The sequence below is a fragment of the Adiantum capillus-veneris genome, chromosome 25, assembly GCF_014529385.1.
Source record: "Adiantum capillus-veneris isolate H3 chromosome 25, ASM1452938v2, whole genome shotgun sequence".
NCBI lineage: Eukaryota > Viridiplantae > Streptophyta > Polypodiopsida > Polypodiales > Pteridaceae > Adiantum > Adiantum capillus-veneris.
The window spans coordinates 130,321,385-130,338,228 of record NC_140955.1 but is presented as its reverse complement, the minus strand read 5'-3'; the positions used below and the strand labels follow the sequence as shown (position 1 = coordinate 130,338,228).

General features: G+C 43.1%; 1 protein-coding gene and 2 pseudogenes across 1 annotated transcript in view; 1 reads left to right on the top strand and 2 right to left on the bottom strand.

The window, feature by feature from the left end:
• Nucleotides 1-12,574, top strand: part of LOC147425654 (uncharacterized) — a 237,668-nt gene extending 225,094 nt beyond the window's left edge. The window contains exons 6-7 of the mRNA XM_086500712.1: nt 5,797-6,092; nt 11,636-12,574. Of these exons, the coding sequence (XP_086356838.1) occupies nt 5,797-6,092; nt 11,636-12,574 (1,235 nt within the window). The remainder of the gene's footprint in view (nt 1-5,796; nt 6,093-11,635) is intronic.
• On the bottom strand, nt 2,928-4,982 carry LOC147425656 (uncharacterized; annotated as a pseudogene).
• Nucleotides 5,058-5,724, bottom strand: LOC147425655 (uncharacterized; annotated as a pseudogene).
• Nucleotides 12,575-16,844: the final 4,270 nt, after the last annotated feature.

Here is a 16,844-nt window from a genome sequence, read left to right as displayed (position 1 = left end):
GGTGGGATTTTGTTCTCCTCCCCTTCCAAAGCCAGATTAGAGTAATTAATGCTTTTATGATCCCGTATATTGCTTTCCTCAGCCTCGTGCTCAAGATGCTAAGTATTACTGGAAAGAATTCTTAAAGCCAGTGAAAAGGTTTCTTTGGAAGAAGAACACAAAAACCTCCCGGCCATGGCAATGGGTTAGATGGAAGATAGTTGCTCGCCCGGTAAACCAAGGAGGGCTCGGCATTGTTAACCCTGTATCCCATGCTGAGGCCATTTGTGCCAAATTTATGGTCTCATTGGCTACACAGGACCAAGCTTGGGCTATCATGACCAAGGAAATGATTGACGCAGTAAAACTGGGATCGAAAGGGGGAAAGTGGAAGGGGGTTGTGATGCACGACAAACTTCTCGCCCCGAAGTGGTCTTATCTTAGATCTGGTGGACTCTCAGGGGAACTGATGAGGAAGTGCGAAAGAGCAGCTGAGGTTTTGGAATGGGGGGAAGCAACCGGATACTTTAAGAACTCCATATTACACTGGTCCCCTTGGCTCTCTAAAATATTGGATCCTCTGCAAAGCCCCTATTGGATAGAAATGGCCAGGAATGTGAATAATAAGGGGCTCATTTGAAAGTGATGTCTTGACGATTATACACAAAGACAGAGACATGTCCTTACTTACGCGCGTTGATGTGCTTGCGAATGGTTGTCTAGAGAGCTAATTATTATGCATGCTGATCTGTCGCTTATCGAGCGGCTGTAGTGCTGAATTTTGTAGCAAAATGCAAAGCAGATGAGCGGCCCAGATTGGTTGCCCCGCTCCCTTGGACTTTGACGATATAAGCTACATGATAATGGCATGCTTATGGTAGATGGCCTCCCTCAAGCACCAGGTAGACTAGCCATCCACTATAAAACCAAAAGCAAAATGTTATCACCTTCTCTTAATACATCAATACTGGGGGGTGATTATGAATTAAGGGGTAGGGAATGGTCCGTCAATGACCATTCCCCGTAATCACTGCGACCGCATGGCAATCGACGGGGAGCTGGGAGCCATGGCGAGAGCAATGATTACGAAGGAATGGTCACTGACGGACCATTCCCGGCCGTCAAGTTTCGAGGGGAAGAGGGGCGGGTAATGCCATCAACATAGATTTTATGATGATAAGAAAAAGTCCTAAGACCTTTAGTAACCATTTCAAACACGAGGTCAAAATTATGAAATAATAATTCTCTCTTGATTAGAGAGAGAAAATGCTAAAACTACCTTTGACTGATCTAGACATCTACTAACATAATATGGCGGAAGGGCTCCGCTTTACACGTGTTACAATCTGCGACCGGAAGGCTAAAGTCCAAAAAAAAAAAAGCCCAATTGCAGGCGATAAAGAGAGAGGGGGGGGGGGGGGGGGGGGGGGGGGGGGAGAGGGCGGCCAGTCGTACTAGTAGTAATTATGGCCAAGCCATGACTTCGAAATGATAACAAGATTTTGCAACGTCCAAAGGTTTCTTGATAGTTTTTTGGGTGTTTTGACAAGTTATTATCAAACCAAAATGACTTAGAAAAGGCCTTACAACGCAACTTTGTCTCTGCTAGAAGTGGTGGTTGATGGGCCAGAGGGTGAAGTAAAAACCCAAAACCCTTGGAGAATCCAAGGGAGGACTAGGAAATTTCATCTAGCTTCCGACAAGAATTTTTGGGACCAAAACTATTAAAAATGACCCAAAACGTCTCTTTTATCTCTCTAACCGCACCCAAGAACATCCTCGTTTATAAATAACACGGGGTCCAACTCGAGGGATCGACGGTAGGGACAAGCGAACGACAATGCGTGTGATCTGGACCGTCGAATCGACGCAACAGGGGGGGTAGTATTTGATTGCACGAATGCGCATGCTTTGCATCATCACGCAACAGCGCAAGTGGATAGAGCTCCGGGCTCGTGAGAGGGAGGTTGTGGGTTCAAGGGAAATAACGGCCATGCACATATATTCTCTCTCTCTCTCTCTCATATGTACTCTCACTACACGTGGAAGTGTTGGAGGCCCATTAATAGCCCATTTATTGGCACTACCTTATGATATAGGCTGAGGTGGCCTTCTAAACAGGGTCTCTCTCTCTCTCTCTCTCTCTCTCTCTCTCTCTCACACACACACACACACACACACACACACTCAAAGGTGTTTTATGCTCTTGGCGATCGGTTGCCTAAGACCAAGTATGTTTGCTTTGATTTCTAAGCGTATCAAAAAGGCATGTTTTTTGGGATGTTTTTGTTATTTATTTGACACACACTCTGCTCATGCACACCACGTCTCCTCCAAGGGGGATTGATGGAGGCGTACAATCCGGATAAGGTAGATGGAGGGGTGTTTGACCGCTCAAGGCTTTTTTTTGCGAATTATATTAGAACCACCAAAAAAATACAGTACATGTTTTGCTCATAATCCCAGCCAGAGTGCCGAAGAGACCATCAAGATCCGAACCCGAAAAAAAAATCACAACCCACTCATAGAACACTCAAATAATCATGTACTACTTCTTTCACCATATTTGGCAAGCAAGGAACCGTCACGTGTTTGAGGGGGATCTGGCTGTGGCAAGCTTTTGTGAAATCATACATTTGAGCTTTTGTGAAATCATACAAGAGAGTAGAGTGACGATCCACAAGATCGTAGGCAAACAAGCCTCAGAGGACTGGTCTAGAACAATACATGTCATGATGACCTCAAGGGTGCCACCGAAAATGTGATGATTGCCACATATCACACCTTCGCCCTTGCAAGAATCCATCACCGAGGAAAAGGATACACGGGTAGCAAAAAGGGTGGGGCCCAAGTCCCCATCACCAATAGAGCTTGAACAGGTTGCCACCACGAAGATGCCTCTACCACCAACTACCTCCACGACCCGTGCCAGGACTCCAAAAGACCTGAACCAACGTTGGAGAAAGACACCACATCCAAAGATCCAACCACTGTCAACCACGAACCGACCCCAAACCATCAGACCCAACATGCAGGCAATTATGGCGTGCCAAGCACCAACACAACAGAGATGCCCTACACAACCACCTCAAGGATGCTCCTCAGCACTCCCAGATCGGAAGGCTCGGACCACCATGTAGCAAAGGACATCTTCGAACCAAGCCCCACAAGCTCCATCCCTTTGTACCACCACATGCGTCTGAATCCGCCCATCAGAAGTAACACACGACCCTCCCACCCACAACCCTTGTAACAAACCAAATCCGAGCACGACCCGAGCAGTTTTCCCTCAAAGTGACGGCAATAGCCAAAAAAGAGTCACAAGCTGCCCCATCCCATGCCACTAAGTCGGGCAGGTCAGTCAGAAGATCTACTGCAGAATCTCCCCTGACCCGAGATCGAGACAACCCCTTCTTGGGGACTTTTGTACCTACAACTCGTATAGATCTCTACATGAGAGGACCAAAGACCCTCCAGACGATGTACATAGAAGTGTTGCAGCTATCCTTCGTACTACCCGAGCAGAGCAGAGCAGAGCAGAGCAAGGGACTTCGCAGTGATGTTTCGAGAAGTAGAAAAATCTTGACCCCTCAAGTTTTCTTGCACCGGAGGGATATTCAAAACACCTATGTAATAAAATTTTACATTAATTTTTTACTTTTCCATGTTATGTTATGTGTATGGTTTAACCATTTTCTTGGGGGAAAAGCTTTGTCTAATACATTATAACGGGTTCTACATCTCACAACATATTCTGCATCAAACGTCGCGGGATATGGGGGGAAAAAAGAGAGGCAAAGAGAAAGCACGATGCCGAAGCTCCCAAGCAGACAATATATCACAACAAAGGCTAGCAGCACCGCAACAGACAATGGCACAGGAGCAGACAGTAGCATAGCAAAAGCCAATAGCACAATAGCAGCCAACGACTCTTGTGTGGTGCTATCTTCAGTAGCCGAAGATTTTCCTTATGTGCAGGTCAATATATTTTATGTCAAGGAATCCTTGAAGCTCACAATTGATTGCCTTGGCCAGTTCCACCACCTTCGCCTTCGCAACATCTAAGCACATGCACCTTAAAACCTTATTGTGCTTCATAACAACATCCTGTAAAGGTGCAATTTGAGCCTATATTTGTGCAATTGTTTGCACCTGGGCCTCAAGCTCTGAGACCCTGGCAATCAAAACTAGACAGTCCATGCATTCACTATTGGCAGCAAAAGGTGCATGACAGGTCTAGCAGCAGGCGGTGCGACAGCGGATGATCGTGTCACTATCTCCTTCTCAGCTTTGAGGAGTCCATCAAAAGATGTCTTCCAATTTTTCTCGTCTATGAGGTTCTTTTCCCATAGCAAGCCACAACCCTTTATGTTGGGATCAAATCTGCATAACAAGTAGTATCCCGCTTCACACCATTCTCTTAGGGACATCCTCTCCATAGGCCGTGATGGCATCAATTGGAGCATTGCTTGAGAAACAGGAGCTAAATGCCTTCAAAAGTAACACACAACCCTGTAACAAACCACATCCGAGCGCAACCGTGCACATCGCAAAGCCATCGAACCAAGTCCAGGCGAGCGGTTTGCCCTTGAAGTGAGGGCGGGCAACCGTCAAGTCTAATAGCCAAAAAAGAGTCGCAAGCTGCCCCATCCCACGCCACCAAGTCGGGCAGGTCAGTCAAAAGATCCACTCCAAAATCTCCCCTAACCCGAGACCGAGACAACCCCTACTTGGGGACCTCTATACCTACAGCTCGTATAGATCTCTACATGAAACGGCCAAAGAGCCTCCAGACAATGCACTTAAGGGCCTCTCAATCAGCATGCAAGTGTTGCAGCTATCCTTCGTACTGCCCAAGCAGAGCAGAGGAGGGGACTTCGCATTGGCGTTTCAAGAAGTAGAAAAATCTTGACCACTCAAGTTTTCTTGCAACATATTCAAAACATCTATGTATTAAAATTTTACATTAATTTTTTTAATTTCAATGTTATGTATACAATGGTTTAACCATTTTCTTGGGGTCAAAGCTTTGTCTAATACGTTATAATGGGTTCGTCACTCTCACAAGATCTTCTACATCAAACGTCACGGGATATTGCGTGAAAGAAGAGAGGCAAAGGGAAACCAGGATGCCATAGCTCACAAGCAGGAAATAGCACAACAAAAACTAGCAGCATTGCAGTAGACAGTGGCACAGGAGCAGACAGTAGCACAAGAAAGGCCAACAGCATAGTAGCAGCCAATGACTCGTCTGCGATGCTATCTTCCGCAGCCAAAGATTTTCCTTATGTACGGGTCAAGATATTTTATGTTGAGGAATCCTTGAAGCTCACAATTGATTTCCTTGGCCAATTCCACCACCTTCGCCTTTGCAGCATCTAAGCACGTGCACCTTAAAACCTTGTGCTTCATAACAATAGCCTGCAAAGGTGCAATTTGAGCCTACATTTGTGCAATTGTTTGCACTTGGGCCTCAAGCTTTGAGACCCAGGCAGTCAAAACTAGATAGTCCCTACATTCATTGTCAACAACAAAAGGTGCATGACATGGTGTAGCAGCAGGTGGTGCGACAACTAATGATGGTGTCACTATCTCCTTCTCAGCTTTGAGGAGTCCATCAAAAGATGTCCTCCAATTTTTCTCCTCCACGAGGTTCTTTTTCCACAGCAATCCACAACCCTTTATGTTGGGATCAAATATACATAACAAGTAGTATCCCGCTTCACACCATTTTCTTAGGGACATCCTCTTCACAGGCCCTGATGGCATCGAAGTGAGCATTGCTTGAGAAGGCCTTCATTTCCTATTTCTCAAAAGCAATGCTCCAATTGATGCCATTAGGACCTGTGGGGAGGATATCCTTAAGAGAATGGTGTGAAGCGGGATACTACTTGTTATGCAAATTTGATCCCAACATAAGGAGTTGTGGCTTGCTATGGGAAAAGAACCTCGTAGAGGAGAAAAATTGGAAGACATCATTTGATGGACTCCTCAAAGCTGAGAAGGAGATAGTGACACCATCATTCGCTATCACACCACGTGCTGCCAGACAATGTCATGCACCTTCTCCTGCCAACAGTAAATGGAGGGATTGTCTCGTTTTGATTGCCAGGGTCTGAAGGAGTACGAGCGGAAGTGCGACGCGAGAGATAGTGCGAGAAGAAGAGCACGACGATATGGTGAACTCGCTCTACTGTAATGTGTAGAGCATAGTGAGTTCTTATTAGGTTTTTACAAAAGAATATGTGTACATACCTGGCGGCCCGCCCACTTACCTGGGCGACCACATTGGGCTTTATACCCCAACAACCTCCCACTTAAAGTCCAATGTGGTACTTTAAGTGTGAGAGAAGCTAATATACAAGAGATGTAGAGAAGTGATGTACTACCCTACACCTAACTGCTTGCGAAAATGCGCAAAGCTCTCTGAGGGAAGTCCTTTTGTAAGTAGATCAGCAAGATTTTCTGTGGTGTGAACTTTGACAAGCTGAAGTTGCTTATCCTCGAGCATTTCCCTGATGAAATGATACTTCACATCCACATGCTTTGTCTTTGAGTGATAAACTGGATTGCGAGCCAATTGTATAGCACTTTGACTATCACAATATAACACAGGCATCTCTTCTTTGATTCCCAAATCTGTTACTAGTCGATTAAGCCAAATTGATTCTTTGCATGCCTATGATGCTGCAACATATTCAGCCTCTGTAGTAGACTGAGTGACACAATCTTGTAATCTAGAACGCCATGATACTGCTCCACCAGCCAATGTAAAGACATACCCTGACGTAGACCTTTGGTTGTCTAAGTCACCTGCATAATCTGAGTCTGTAAAACCCTTTACACTTAGCTCCTGACTCCCATAGCATATACGCATACTCTTTGTAGCTTTCAGGTATCTCAATATTCCTTTCACTGCCTCCCAATGTTTCTTGCCTGGGTTTGACATGTATCGACTTACTACTCCCACTGCAAATGCAATGTCTAGGCGAGTAGCAATCATTGCATACATCAAACTACCCACTGCAGACGCATATGGAATCTTATCCATTTCAGCCTGTTCTTCCTCAGACACAGGACAATCTTGTTTGCTAAGTTTCACATATGGTGGCAATGGAACACTCAGTGCCTTTCCCTTCTCCATATTGAAACGTCGTAAAACCTTGTCAATATACTCTGTTTGAGATAACCAAATCAACTTCTTTGATCTGTCTCTCTCAATGCGCATACCAAGTATATGACTTGCCTCACCCATGTCTTTCATGTCAAACGATTTTGCCATCTTTGACTTCAAAGCTGAAATTTCTTCCAAGTGCTTGCCAGCAATCAACATGTCATCCACATACAAAATAAGGATCATCCAACTACCATCCTTAGCCTTCTTTGTATATAGACAGTGATCGAACTCACTACGTTTGTAGCCTTGAGAAAGCATAAACTTGTGGAATTTATGGTACCATGCCCTCGGTGATTGTTTTAAGCCATAAAGACTCTTTAACAACTGGCATACCCAATCTTCCTTGCCTTTCTCAACAAACCCTTCTGGCTGCTGCATGTAAATTTCCACATCTAATACACCATGCAAGAACGCTGTCTTTACATCCATTTGGTGCAACACCAAATCTAATATGGCAACCAATGCAAGAAAGCATCTCAACGTAGTCATCTTGACCACCGGAGAGAAGACTTCATCAAAGTCAATGCCTTGTTCTTGCTTAAAGCCCTTGGCAACAAGCCTTGCTTTGTACTTTGGTTGACTATCATGAGCGGTGATCTTATACCTGTAAACCCATTTACAGGGTAGAGCCTTTTTGCCCCGTGGTAATTTAACTAGCTTCCATGTCTGGTTTTTATGCAGAGTTGTCCTCTCTGACTGCATGGCCAATTGCCAATTCCCGGAGTCCTTCATTTGCACTGCTTCCTTGTAACATGAAGGCTCATTGCAATCAGTCAACATGACATAATTCATAGATGGAACAAACCTATCAGGAGGTCGCGTGACACGTCCATATCTACGCACAATAGGTGGCTCAGGCTCAGCCACAACCTATGGTTCCACTCTATCTTGTCCTTGCTCCTTGTGAGCTCTGACATTTTGTCTTGCACGTGCAGGTCCATCTTCTTGGAAGACAACTCTTCTAATCTCCTCAACCCTCTCTGGTTTAGAATGATATTTGGATTCATATAAGTGAACATCATTGCTGCGGACAACCTTTCTGGATTCGGGATCCCAAAGTCTGTACCCCATCTCACCAGAATTACCATAGCCTAGAAAGATGCACTTTCTACTCTTTGGCTCAAGTTTGTTCCTAAATTCCTTTGGAACGTGAGTATATGCCTCACAACCAAAGACTCTGAGATGCTTGTATGAGGGCATTTTGCCTGACCATACCATCTCTGGCACTGAATCCTTCTGCAAAACCTTGCTAGGAGATCTATTTACAAGATGAACAGTTGTTGATACAGCTTCAACCCGAAACCCATTTGGCAGCTGTGCATTAGACAACATACTTCTGACCTTCTCTTGTATGGTCCTATTCATCCTCTCAGCAACACCATTTTGAGGAGGATTGTAAGGAGCAGTAAGTTCACGTTTTATACCTTTTGACTCACAAAAGTCCTGAAAGGCCTTTGAAACATACTCTCCACCATTGTCAGTGCGTAAGCATTTAGGCTTCTTGCCACTTTGATTCTCCACAAGTGTCACAAACGTTTTGAAAGCACTAAACGCTTCATCGTTGTGCTTGAGAAAGTAAACCCATACTTTCCTCGAGTAATCATCTATAAATGTCATAAAGTAAGAAGCTCCCCCTAGAGATAGGTTAGGCATAGGTCCACACAAATCACTATGAACAAGTGCCAACTGTGTATCTCTTCTACTGCTTCTATGCTTATGTGGCTGCTGTGTTTGCTTACCATACAGACAATGTTCACAGAATTCAAAATCATTAAATGAAAAGCTAGGCAAATAACCAGAACGAGAGAAGATTTCCATTCCCTTCTTGGACATATGTCCTAACCGGCTATGCCACAAAGAAACGTTCGGCTGCTCGGTTACATTGATTACATTTTTAGAGACATTTGATACATAAATCATGTAAAGTCCTCCAGAATTTACTCCATGTGCTACTGTCATAGAACCCTTGGATATCTTCCACATGTTCTGTCCAAAAGTGGTGACGTAGCCAGCATCATCAAGTAAACCTGTGCTGATCAAGCTCTTTGTAATTGCGGGAACATGTCTCACATTCTTCAGCGTGAAAGAAGAGCCATTCTGAAACTTCAATTGAACATCTCCAACACCTAAGATCTCACATGTCTGCCCATTGCCTGGCCGAACATGATCTTTAGTGGTCACATAAGAGGTAAACCACTCCTTGTTTGGAGACACATGAAGTGATGCCCCTGAGTCTATAATCCAGTCACTCAGTGCATTTCCATCAGATGTTGTAAGAAGAGCTGAGTCCATTGTATTCTTCAAGAAGTAGATGTCTCCTGACACTAGACTGTCATCCTCTGCAACAGTGTTTGTCACATTTATTTCTTAAATCTTCACTGAGGACTTGTTCTTCTCACCATGGTCTTCAGCTTTCTCTTTGCCTTTTTCTGCTTTCCATTCTCTGCAGTCTCTTTTCATGTGACCCTTCTTGCCACAATGGTAGCATTCTATGTCACTCTTGCCTTTAGCACTGCGGGACTTGCTACGAGACTGATTCCTCTTTCCACCTTTGTACTTTTCTTTGGTCCTTCCCCTGACAACTAAGGCTGTTCCTTTGCCTTTGTCCATTGTCTTTCTATTGGTTTCTTCAGTAAGCAGACTTCCTTCTACACCTGCTATGTTCAAACCATCTGGAGGTGCAGAATTACTCAAAGCTGTGCGAAAAGTGTCCCAACTTTCCGGCAATGTAATCAACAGGAACATAGCTCTAACAAGTTCATCAAACTTGACACCTTGAGCTGACAACTGACTATAGATTGTGTTGAATTCATTCAGATGATTGGACATAGGTGTCCCTTCTTTCATCTTCAAGTCAACAAGCTTCTTAAGCCAGTATACCTGTGAAGCTGCACTCTGCTTCTCATAAAGATCACTCAGCTTTAACCATGCTTGATAAGCCGACATCTCGTCTGCTACATTGAAGTAAACGCTTTCGGCCAAAGTCAGCATAATGGTAGAAAGTGCTAATTCATCCATTTCGCTCCATTCATCTTCGTCCATATCTTCTGGTTTTATCCCCTTGAGCTTTATAGGTTTTATTTGCTTCTTTTGTACCAACACGTGCCAAATCTGCTTCTTCCACAATGGGAAATTGGTTCCATCCAGCTTCTTGATATTGTAAAGAGCAGTGTCCTGTGATCCAGCCATAGCTACGCTTCACAGTGGTTTACTTTCCTGGGAAAAATTCGGCAGAGTTTCCCCTGTAAACTGACCTCTGAACCAATATCAACCTGTCAAATGAACCAAGAAAGCTTCAGATTCTGCATAAATTTTGGCAGAGTCTCCTTTGTAAAATGGCTCTGGTGTACTCAAAAAACAGACCAAAAATAGCTCAAAGAACACTGTCTCTGACACTGTAAGCAGCGGGTAAACCTGTCCTGCACCTGTACTGTCTCTCACTGTCCTGTCACTGTCCTATAAGCATAGACTGCGACAATGCCTCAACGGCAGTAAAGCAAAGATGCAATCCCAACTGTCTAACTCACAGTCAATACATCCTAGCTACCTATCTAAGGGTGCTCGAGGGATCGCTCCAAGACCTGTATCACCGAAAGGATCTCAACATTCGAGAATCCCCCAGCTCAATAAAACCTCACTCGACCCTCAACAAAGGCTGCAGTAAATCTGACAGTACATAGACTTCCCACAAAGTCATACATCCACAAATTTCCCACTGTATGTTGTAACCGCTGCGGCGGTTGTTTGCTGCGTGACTCACAGCCAACAAACCCTCAACAGACATACATCATCTCTAACAATACATCCCATGTGGAAGTACCTGCAATGTCAGGATGAAATTTGGAATATCAAGCAGCAAGCATAAGCTACCTGATGAACTAGTGGATGTCGCCTACAGTCTGTGTGTAGATGCGCCCGTGTCGTATGTGACACGCCTCCAAGAACTGTGAGCCGTCCTTCGATGTGTAGACAGCCACAAATCAACACTCTGGGAGTGTCGATATCCTCAACACCTACAGTTGTAGGCCGAAAACCCCAAATTTGCAGAGTCGGATTTGCACCCGCCAAGACCACGTAGTCGAAAATGGCCTGCGCAGACCTTTGTCGAAGCCGAACGGTGGCCGAGATGACCTCAGAATGAAATTCTGAGAACACCTTGCCCTTCGAGCCCTCCCACAGGATTTGGGGCCGTGTCTTCGCCTGTCGAATTTCACTCCAATCTGAGCTGGTGACTCTAGCCTCCTGCAGTGCTGCCCCGAGCCTCGATCTGAGCTCTGATACCAGTTGAAGGAGTACAAGTGGAACTGCGACGCGAGAGAGAGTGCGAGAAGAAGAGCACGACGATATGGTGAACTCGCTCTACTGTAATGTGTAGAGCATAGTGAGTTCTTATTAGGTTTTTACAAAAGAATATGTGTACAGACCTGGCGACCCGCCCACTTACCTGGGTGACCACATTGGGCTTTATACCCCAACAAGGTCTTAGAGCTTGAGGCCCAGGTGCAAACAATTGCACAAATGCAAGCTCAGATTGCACCTTTGCAAACTGTTGTTATGAAGCCCTTTAAGGTTTTAAGGCGCATGTGCGTAGAAGCTGCGAAGGCGAAGGTGGTGGAACTGGCCAAGGCAATCGATTGTGAGCTTCAAGGATTCCTCGACATAAAATATCTTGACCCGCACATAAGAAAATCTTCGGCTGATGAAGATAGCATCACAGGCGAGTCATTGATTGCTACTGTGCTATTGGCCTTTGTTGTGCTATTGTCTGCTCATGTGCCACTGTCTACTGCAGTGGTGCTAGAGTTTGTTGTGCTATTGTCAGCTTGTGAGCTATGGCGCCCTGCTTTCCCTTTGCCTCTCTTCTTTCCTGCAATGCTCCAATTGATGCCATCAGGGCGTGTGGGGAGGATGTCCCTAAGAGAATGGTGTGAAGCAGGATACTACTTGTTATGCAGATTTGATCCCAACATAAAGGGTTGTGGCTTTCTATGGGAAAAGAACCTCGCAGAGGAGAAAAATTGGAAGACATCTTTTGATGGACTCCTCAAAGCTGAGAAGGAGAGAGTGACACCATCATTAGTTGTCACACCACCTGCTGCTACACCATGTCAGGCACCTTTTGTTGTCGACAATGAGTGCAAGGACTATCTAGTTTTGACTACCAGGGTCTCAGAGCTTGAGGCCCAAGTGCAAACAATTGCACAAATGCAAGCTCGGATTGCACCTTTGCAAGCTGTTGTTATGAAGCACAATAAGGCTCTAAACCGCATGTGCTTAGATGCTGCGAAGGCGAAGGTGGTGGAATTGGTGGATGTACAACCAGGTTATCAGCCATGGTGCTCATATCTTAAGTATCCGCCACAAGAGTCCATATCTTTGATTCAGCCCTCACTTTCAAAGAAGCGTGGCATATCTTAGATTTGTGAGCACCACCTCTCAAGTGGGTAGCACATAATGCACCCTTGCACAAGATAGCTTCAACAATCTTGGATGCTTCGGAGTGCAAGGCTAGTTGGCACAAGCTATTTAAGATGGTATTTGACAAAATAGCTTGGGATTCCCTTGCATGGGAAGAAACTCATGATATATAAATGCCCTTCATAGTTTACTAAGGTTTTATCAAACTTTACCATTTGATAGTGGCATACCAAATTTTCGTAAAACAAGAAGGATGTTTTTTGGTGAGTAAACAAGTTTTTATTTCCAATCAATCTGCAAACTTAGATTGACATGTGATATCATCATGTCATTCTAAATGGTTTTTCCAATGTTACAACTAAATTGACAAAATTGCAGAGGTGTTGTCAATATGGCAGTGTGCATTATAAGCATTTGGATTTTGTGGTTTCTTGTTTGTTGAACAGTGAGCTCAATTGAGCCTGCTTGCACTTTTATGGATGCTCAAGATTGTGTAGGTAAAGAATAGTAAGGTTTCCACATGCTTACTAGCATTTCTTATGTCTGCACGTCTTTAAAGCACTGATCTGTAAGAGAGATTTATAGCAAACACTACAAGTGTAAGGGGGGCTTTAAGGGGTTGTGACATTGGAAATGTCAATATTCTCTTCTATGTTACGAGTTGATACAATGTCACAACATTCTCTGTTATGTTACGAGTTGATACAATGTCACAACATTCTCTGTTATGTTATCACTTCATATCTGGTTTGTGTCATGAGGAAAGTTTGCTTACATGGTGGTTCAAAAGTGATGCAAAAGGAAAGGTATGTGCTTAAGACTTCTAGCAACTGCTCGGTCTGTGATTTATTGTGTAAAGGTGTATATTTTTGTGATAGTGCTACTGGATTATTCCCTTTACTTTGCTTTTGTGTCACGGATCACGTTTTTATCTTGCAAGCATTTTTGTCAAAGGCATTCCTAAGATTTAGTGGACAAAAGTTCTTCTGTGCACTATCCTCAGTCAAAAATTGTCCATCTTATCGAGTTGAATTTCGATGTTGTTGTTGCAATAGGTTAACAATGAATGTGATATTTTCTTAAAAGTGTATGCAAGAACACCAGTATGTTCTATGGACTATAGTTGAATGCTACCATATGTTTCCTCTGGCAGGTTGGCAGGCTATGGTAACCCTCCTTTCTTTCCTTTTGTGATATCCGGATGCCACTTGCAAGTTAAAGGCTTTGAGAGGTTTATGCTCAAGCTTGGAAGAAAACATCTCTTTAATAGAGTAGATACCTTTTATAGTTTCATATTGATTCTTCACTATAGATGATAAGTGCTTTCAAGCATTTAGACAAGCTTCCCTTTTATAAGCTTGTAGTTGACTGCCGCATGGTAACTTGTTTGGAAATGTAAAGACTCTTGCATTGTTCAAGGTAATCCAGGGTTAGATTTTTAAAGAGAGAAACTAGAAGATACACATCCTTCACTCACTAACTTATTTTTGAGTGGGGTAATTTGAAGATGGCATCGGTAGATGGTTTCTACCAAAACCATCTCCCACTCAGCAATAAGTTGCACTTTATAGAGAGAGATAAGTCCAAGCAAAAATATTCTTGAAAGCTTGCCAAGCATGAGGTTTCACGAACAAAGAACTCCCCCACTGCATAGCATTATCTTTGAGGAAGGTGGTTCCGCAAAAAAATTTGTATTTCTTTAAAGACGTTTTCAAACTGTTGTACTGGTTGAAGTGCTTTCCTTTGATTTTTATACGGACAACAAGGCATCGATTTGGTGCTATTTGTCTCCACGTTAATCCACGTCCTTGGGTTTTTTTTATATTATTTATTCGATAATCGGCTTCATATATATGTACCATAATTCATTCTCTCTCTCTCTCTCTCTCTCTCTCTCTCTCTCTCTCTCTCATCTTTTGTCCGCTTCTAGGGTTGCTTTTTCACATTATAATGACGTGGCTTGTTTGGATTTTAGCTCGCTCTTGCTTGAAATTTTCATGGCTTGATATTGGCTAGATTCAACTATTAGGCCAAAATTCCTAACTACACTTGATTTGTTCTCGATTGAACACTCAACTGGAAGGACATTAGAATGCCATGGTTTGTTCGGATTTTAGCTTGCTCAAAAAGTTCTACTACATGAATGGAGGCACTCACAACTCCCTAGAATGATCAAATTCACATAGAAACATTACTGCAAAATGTATTCTTGTTTTATGGTCTTAAAGAGTTTTGATGGTATTTTAAACATTTGAATGCACTTGAGGAGTAAGGTGCAAGAAGGTAATGATTGTAGGAGGGTAGCTCCAAATCAACCCGTAAAGGTGTCATTCTATTCCTCAATATAGAAGCATCTTACTTACATTTAACATTGTAAATTTAGGACCAAAGGAAAGAATAATAATGCAATTCATCATGACAAAGAGAACCTAGGAAAACAATTTTCAAAATAAAAAACTACAAAGCATAGCACTAAACCTGATAGAAAGGTCCAAGCCTTAAAGAGCTAGCACAAGACACCATAAGGCTCATTGAAGATGGATGCCAAAGAAAGTGATTCAAGTTCAAAGCCTTAAAGAGCTAGCACAAGACACCATAAGGCTCATTGAAGATGGATGACAAAGAAAGTGATTCAAGTTCAGTGATACCACCAAGGAAATGGGCAACGTTTTCTATCACCAAACTCCAAGCCAAAGCCCTCCCATTTGAAAATGCAAGGAGATCTCTAAGCCAAAGCACCTAGAAGGACAAAGATGGTATGTAGACCAAAATCCTCTTTAACAACAATGAGCACAACATGTCACTTGCGAGATACGAAACCCAACCAACAACGGGTACCTAAGCGGTATTTCTATACAAAGGAGAAGGTTGAAAACATAGCCAACTCCATCCGTATAGAAAATAAAGTCCATGATATCAACATAAAGCATGGTGCTAGCCAACTTGTTACCACAAAATAAATAAAGCTAAAATATCAAATTCTTCAAGGTTTATTTTGCAAAAAGATTTTTCTTCAAGAAGCACAACTCAGCAAGGTGCAAAAGTGAACTCTTTGGCATTGTCAGAGTGTGGAATTCCATAGCCAAAATGTAAGTGGATGTTACACTTGGCACTCCAAGTCTTCTCTACTCAGAATACATAGTCTAATGATACAAACACACACAAGCAACCAATGTCACTAGATTGTAACTTTTAAATGCTACAATGTAGCTAAATTGTAATTTTCTAATGATAAATATTATAACAATTGCATTAACTATTCATGATAATTGATGACAAAGACATTCAATAGAAGGAAAATTAAACATTATCACAATGTATGTCTAGATTTTTTGAAGCCCACCCCCCTCGAAAGGACTTTTCCATTATAAGGAGAAAATACAAGTATTTGTTAATCACCATTTTTTTTTGAAGGCATAGAGCTTCACAAACTGGGTAAATAGTAGCTGTGTTTTGCCCGTTTTGCACTTGTACTACTGGCCTTCCTCTCAAACGCATCCAACTACACAAATCAAGTAGCCCTATGGAGAGGGAGAGAGCTCATATTTTGAAGATAATTATAGAATCATGCTTATGTGATTCAAAGAAGAAGCTTTTGGAATTAATAAATCCCTCTTCTTAGTCATGTCAGAATAGACTATCTTGCTAAGTACTGTATCAACAGATTTAAGAGAGAAATTGATCTCAAAGAGAGGTTTTTGATGAGCCCAAGCATGATATGTGAGCTCGGGCATGCTGTGAATGCACCCATAGAGAGAGATGGCACCCTAAAATGCTATGATGCCAGATTTATCAACAGTCACTTGGTGCAGTAGTGCAAGTGGAATGGCTGAGGGATAGAATATCAGTACAGGTTTTGGATGACTATGCTCAGGAAGAAACCCAGGTATTGATAAGAGGTGAGGAGCAAACCCTATAATTGGGAGCACTTCAAGAAGATATTCTAGCGCCAATTTCTTCCACCAAATTTCAAAGATGATGGCAATTAAGAGTGGGATTGGCTATGTTAGAAAGAGAATGAGAAAGTGACCACTTATGTCGGCAAATATTGGGCGACTCTCCTCAAAGTTATACCCTTCATGCGGATCAGAGACGATGAGAAGAAAAGGAAGTTTGAATGTTGTTTGTTGCCGAACCTACACAAAAGCATGAAATTATACCCCCATGATACCCTACCAACAATGATGGAGTCTGCCATAATTGCCAAAAGTCTTCACTCTTCAGGGACTCCAAGAAAGCAAGAGATGAGCACCTACCGTGCTCGGCACCA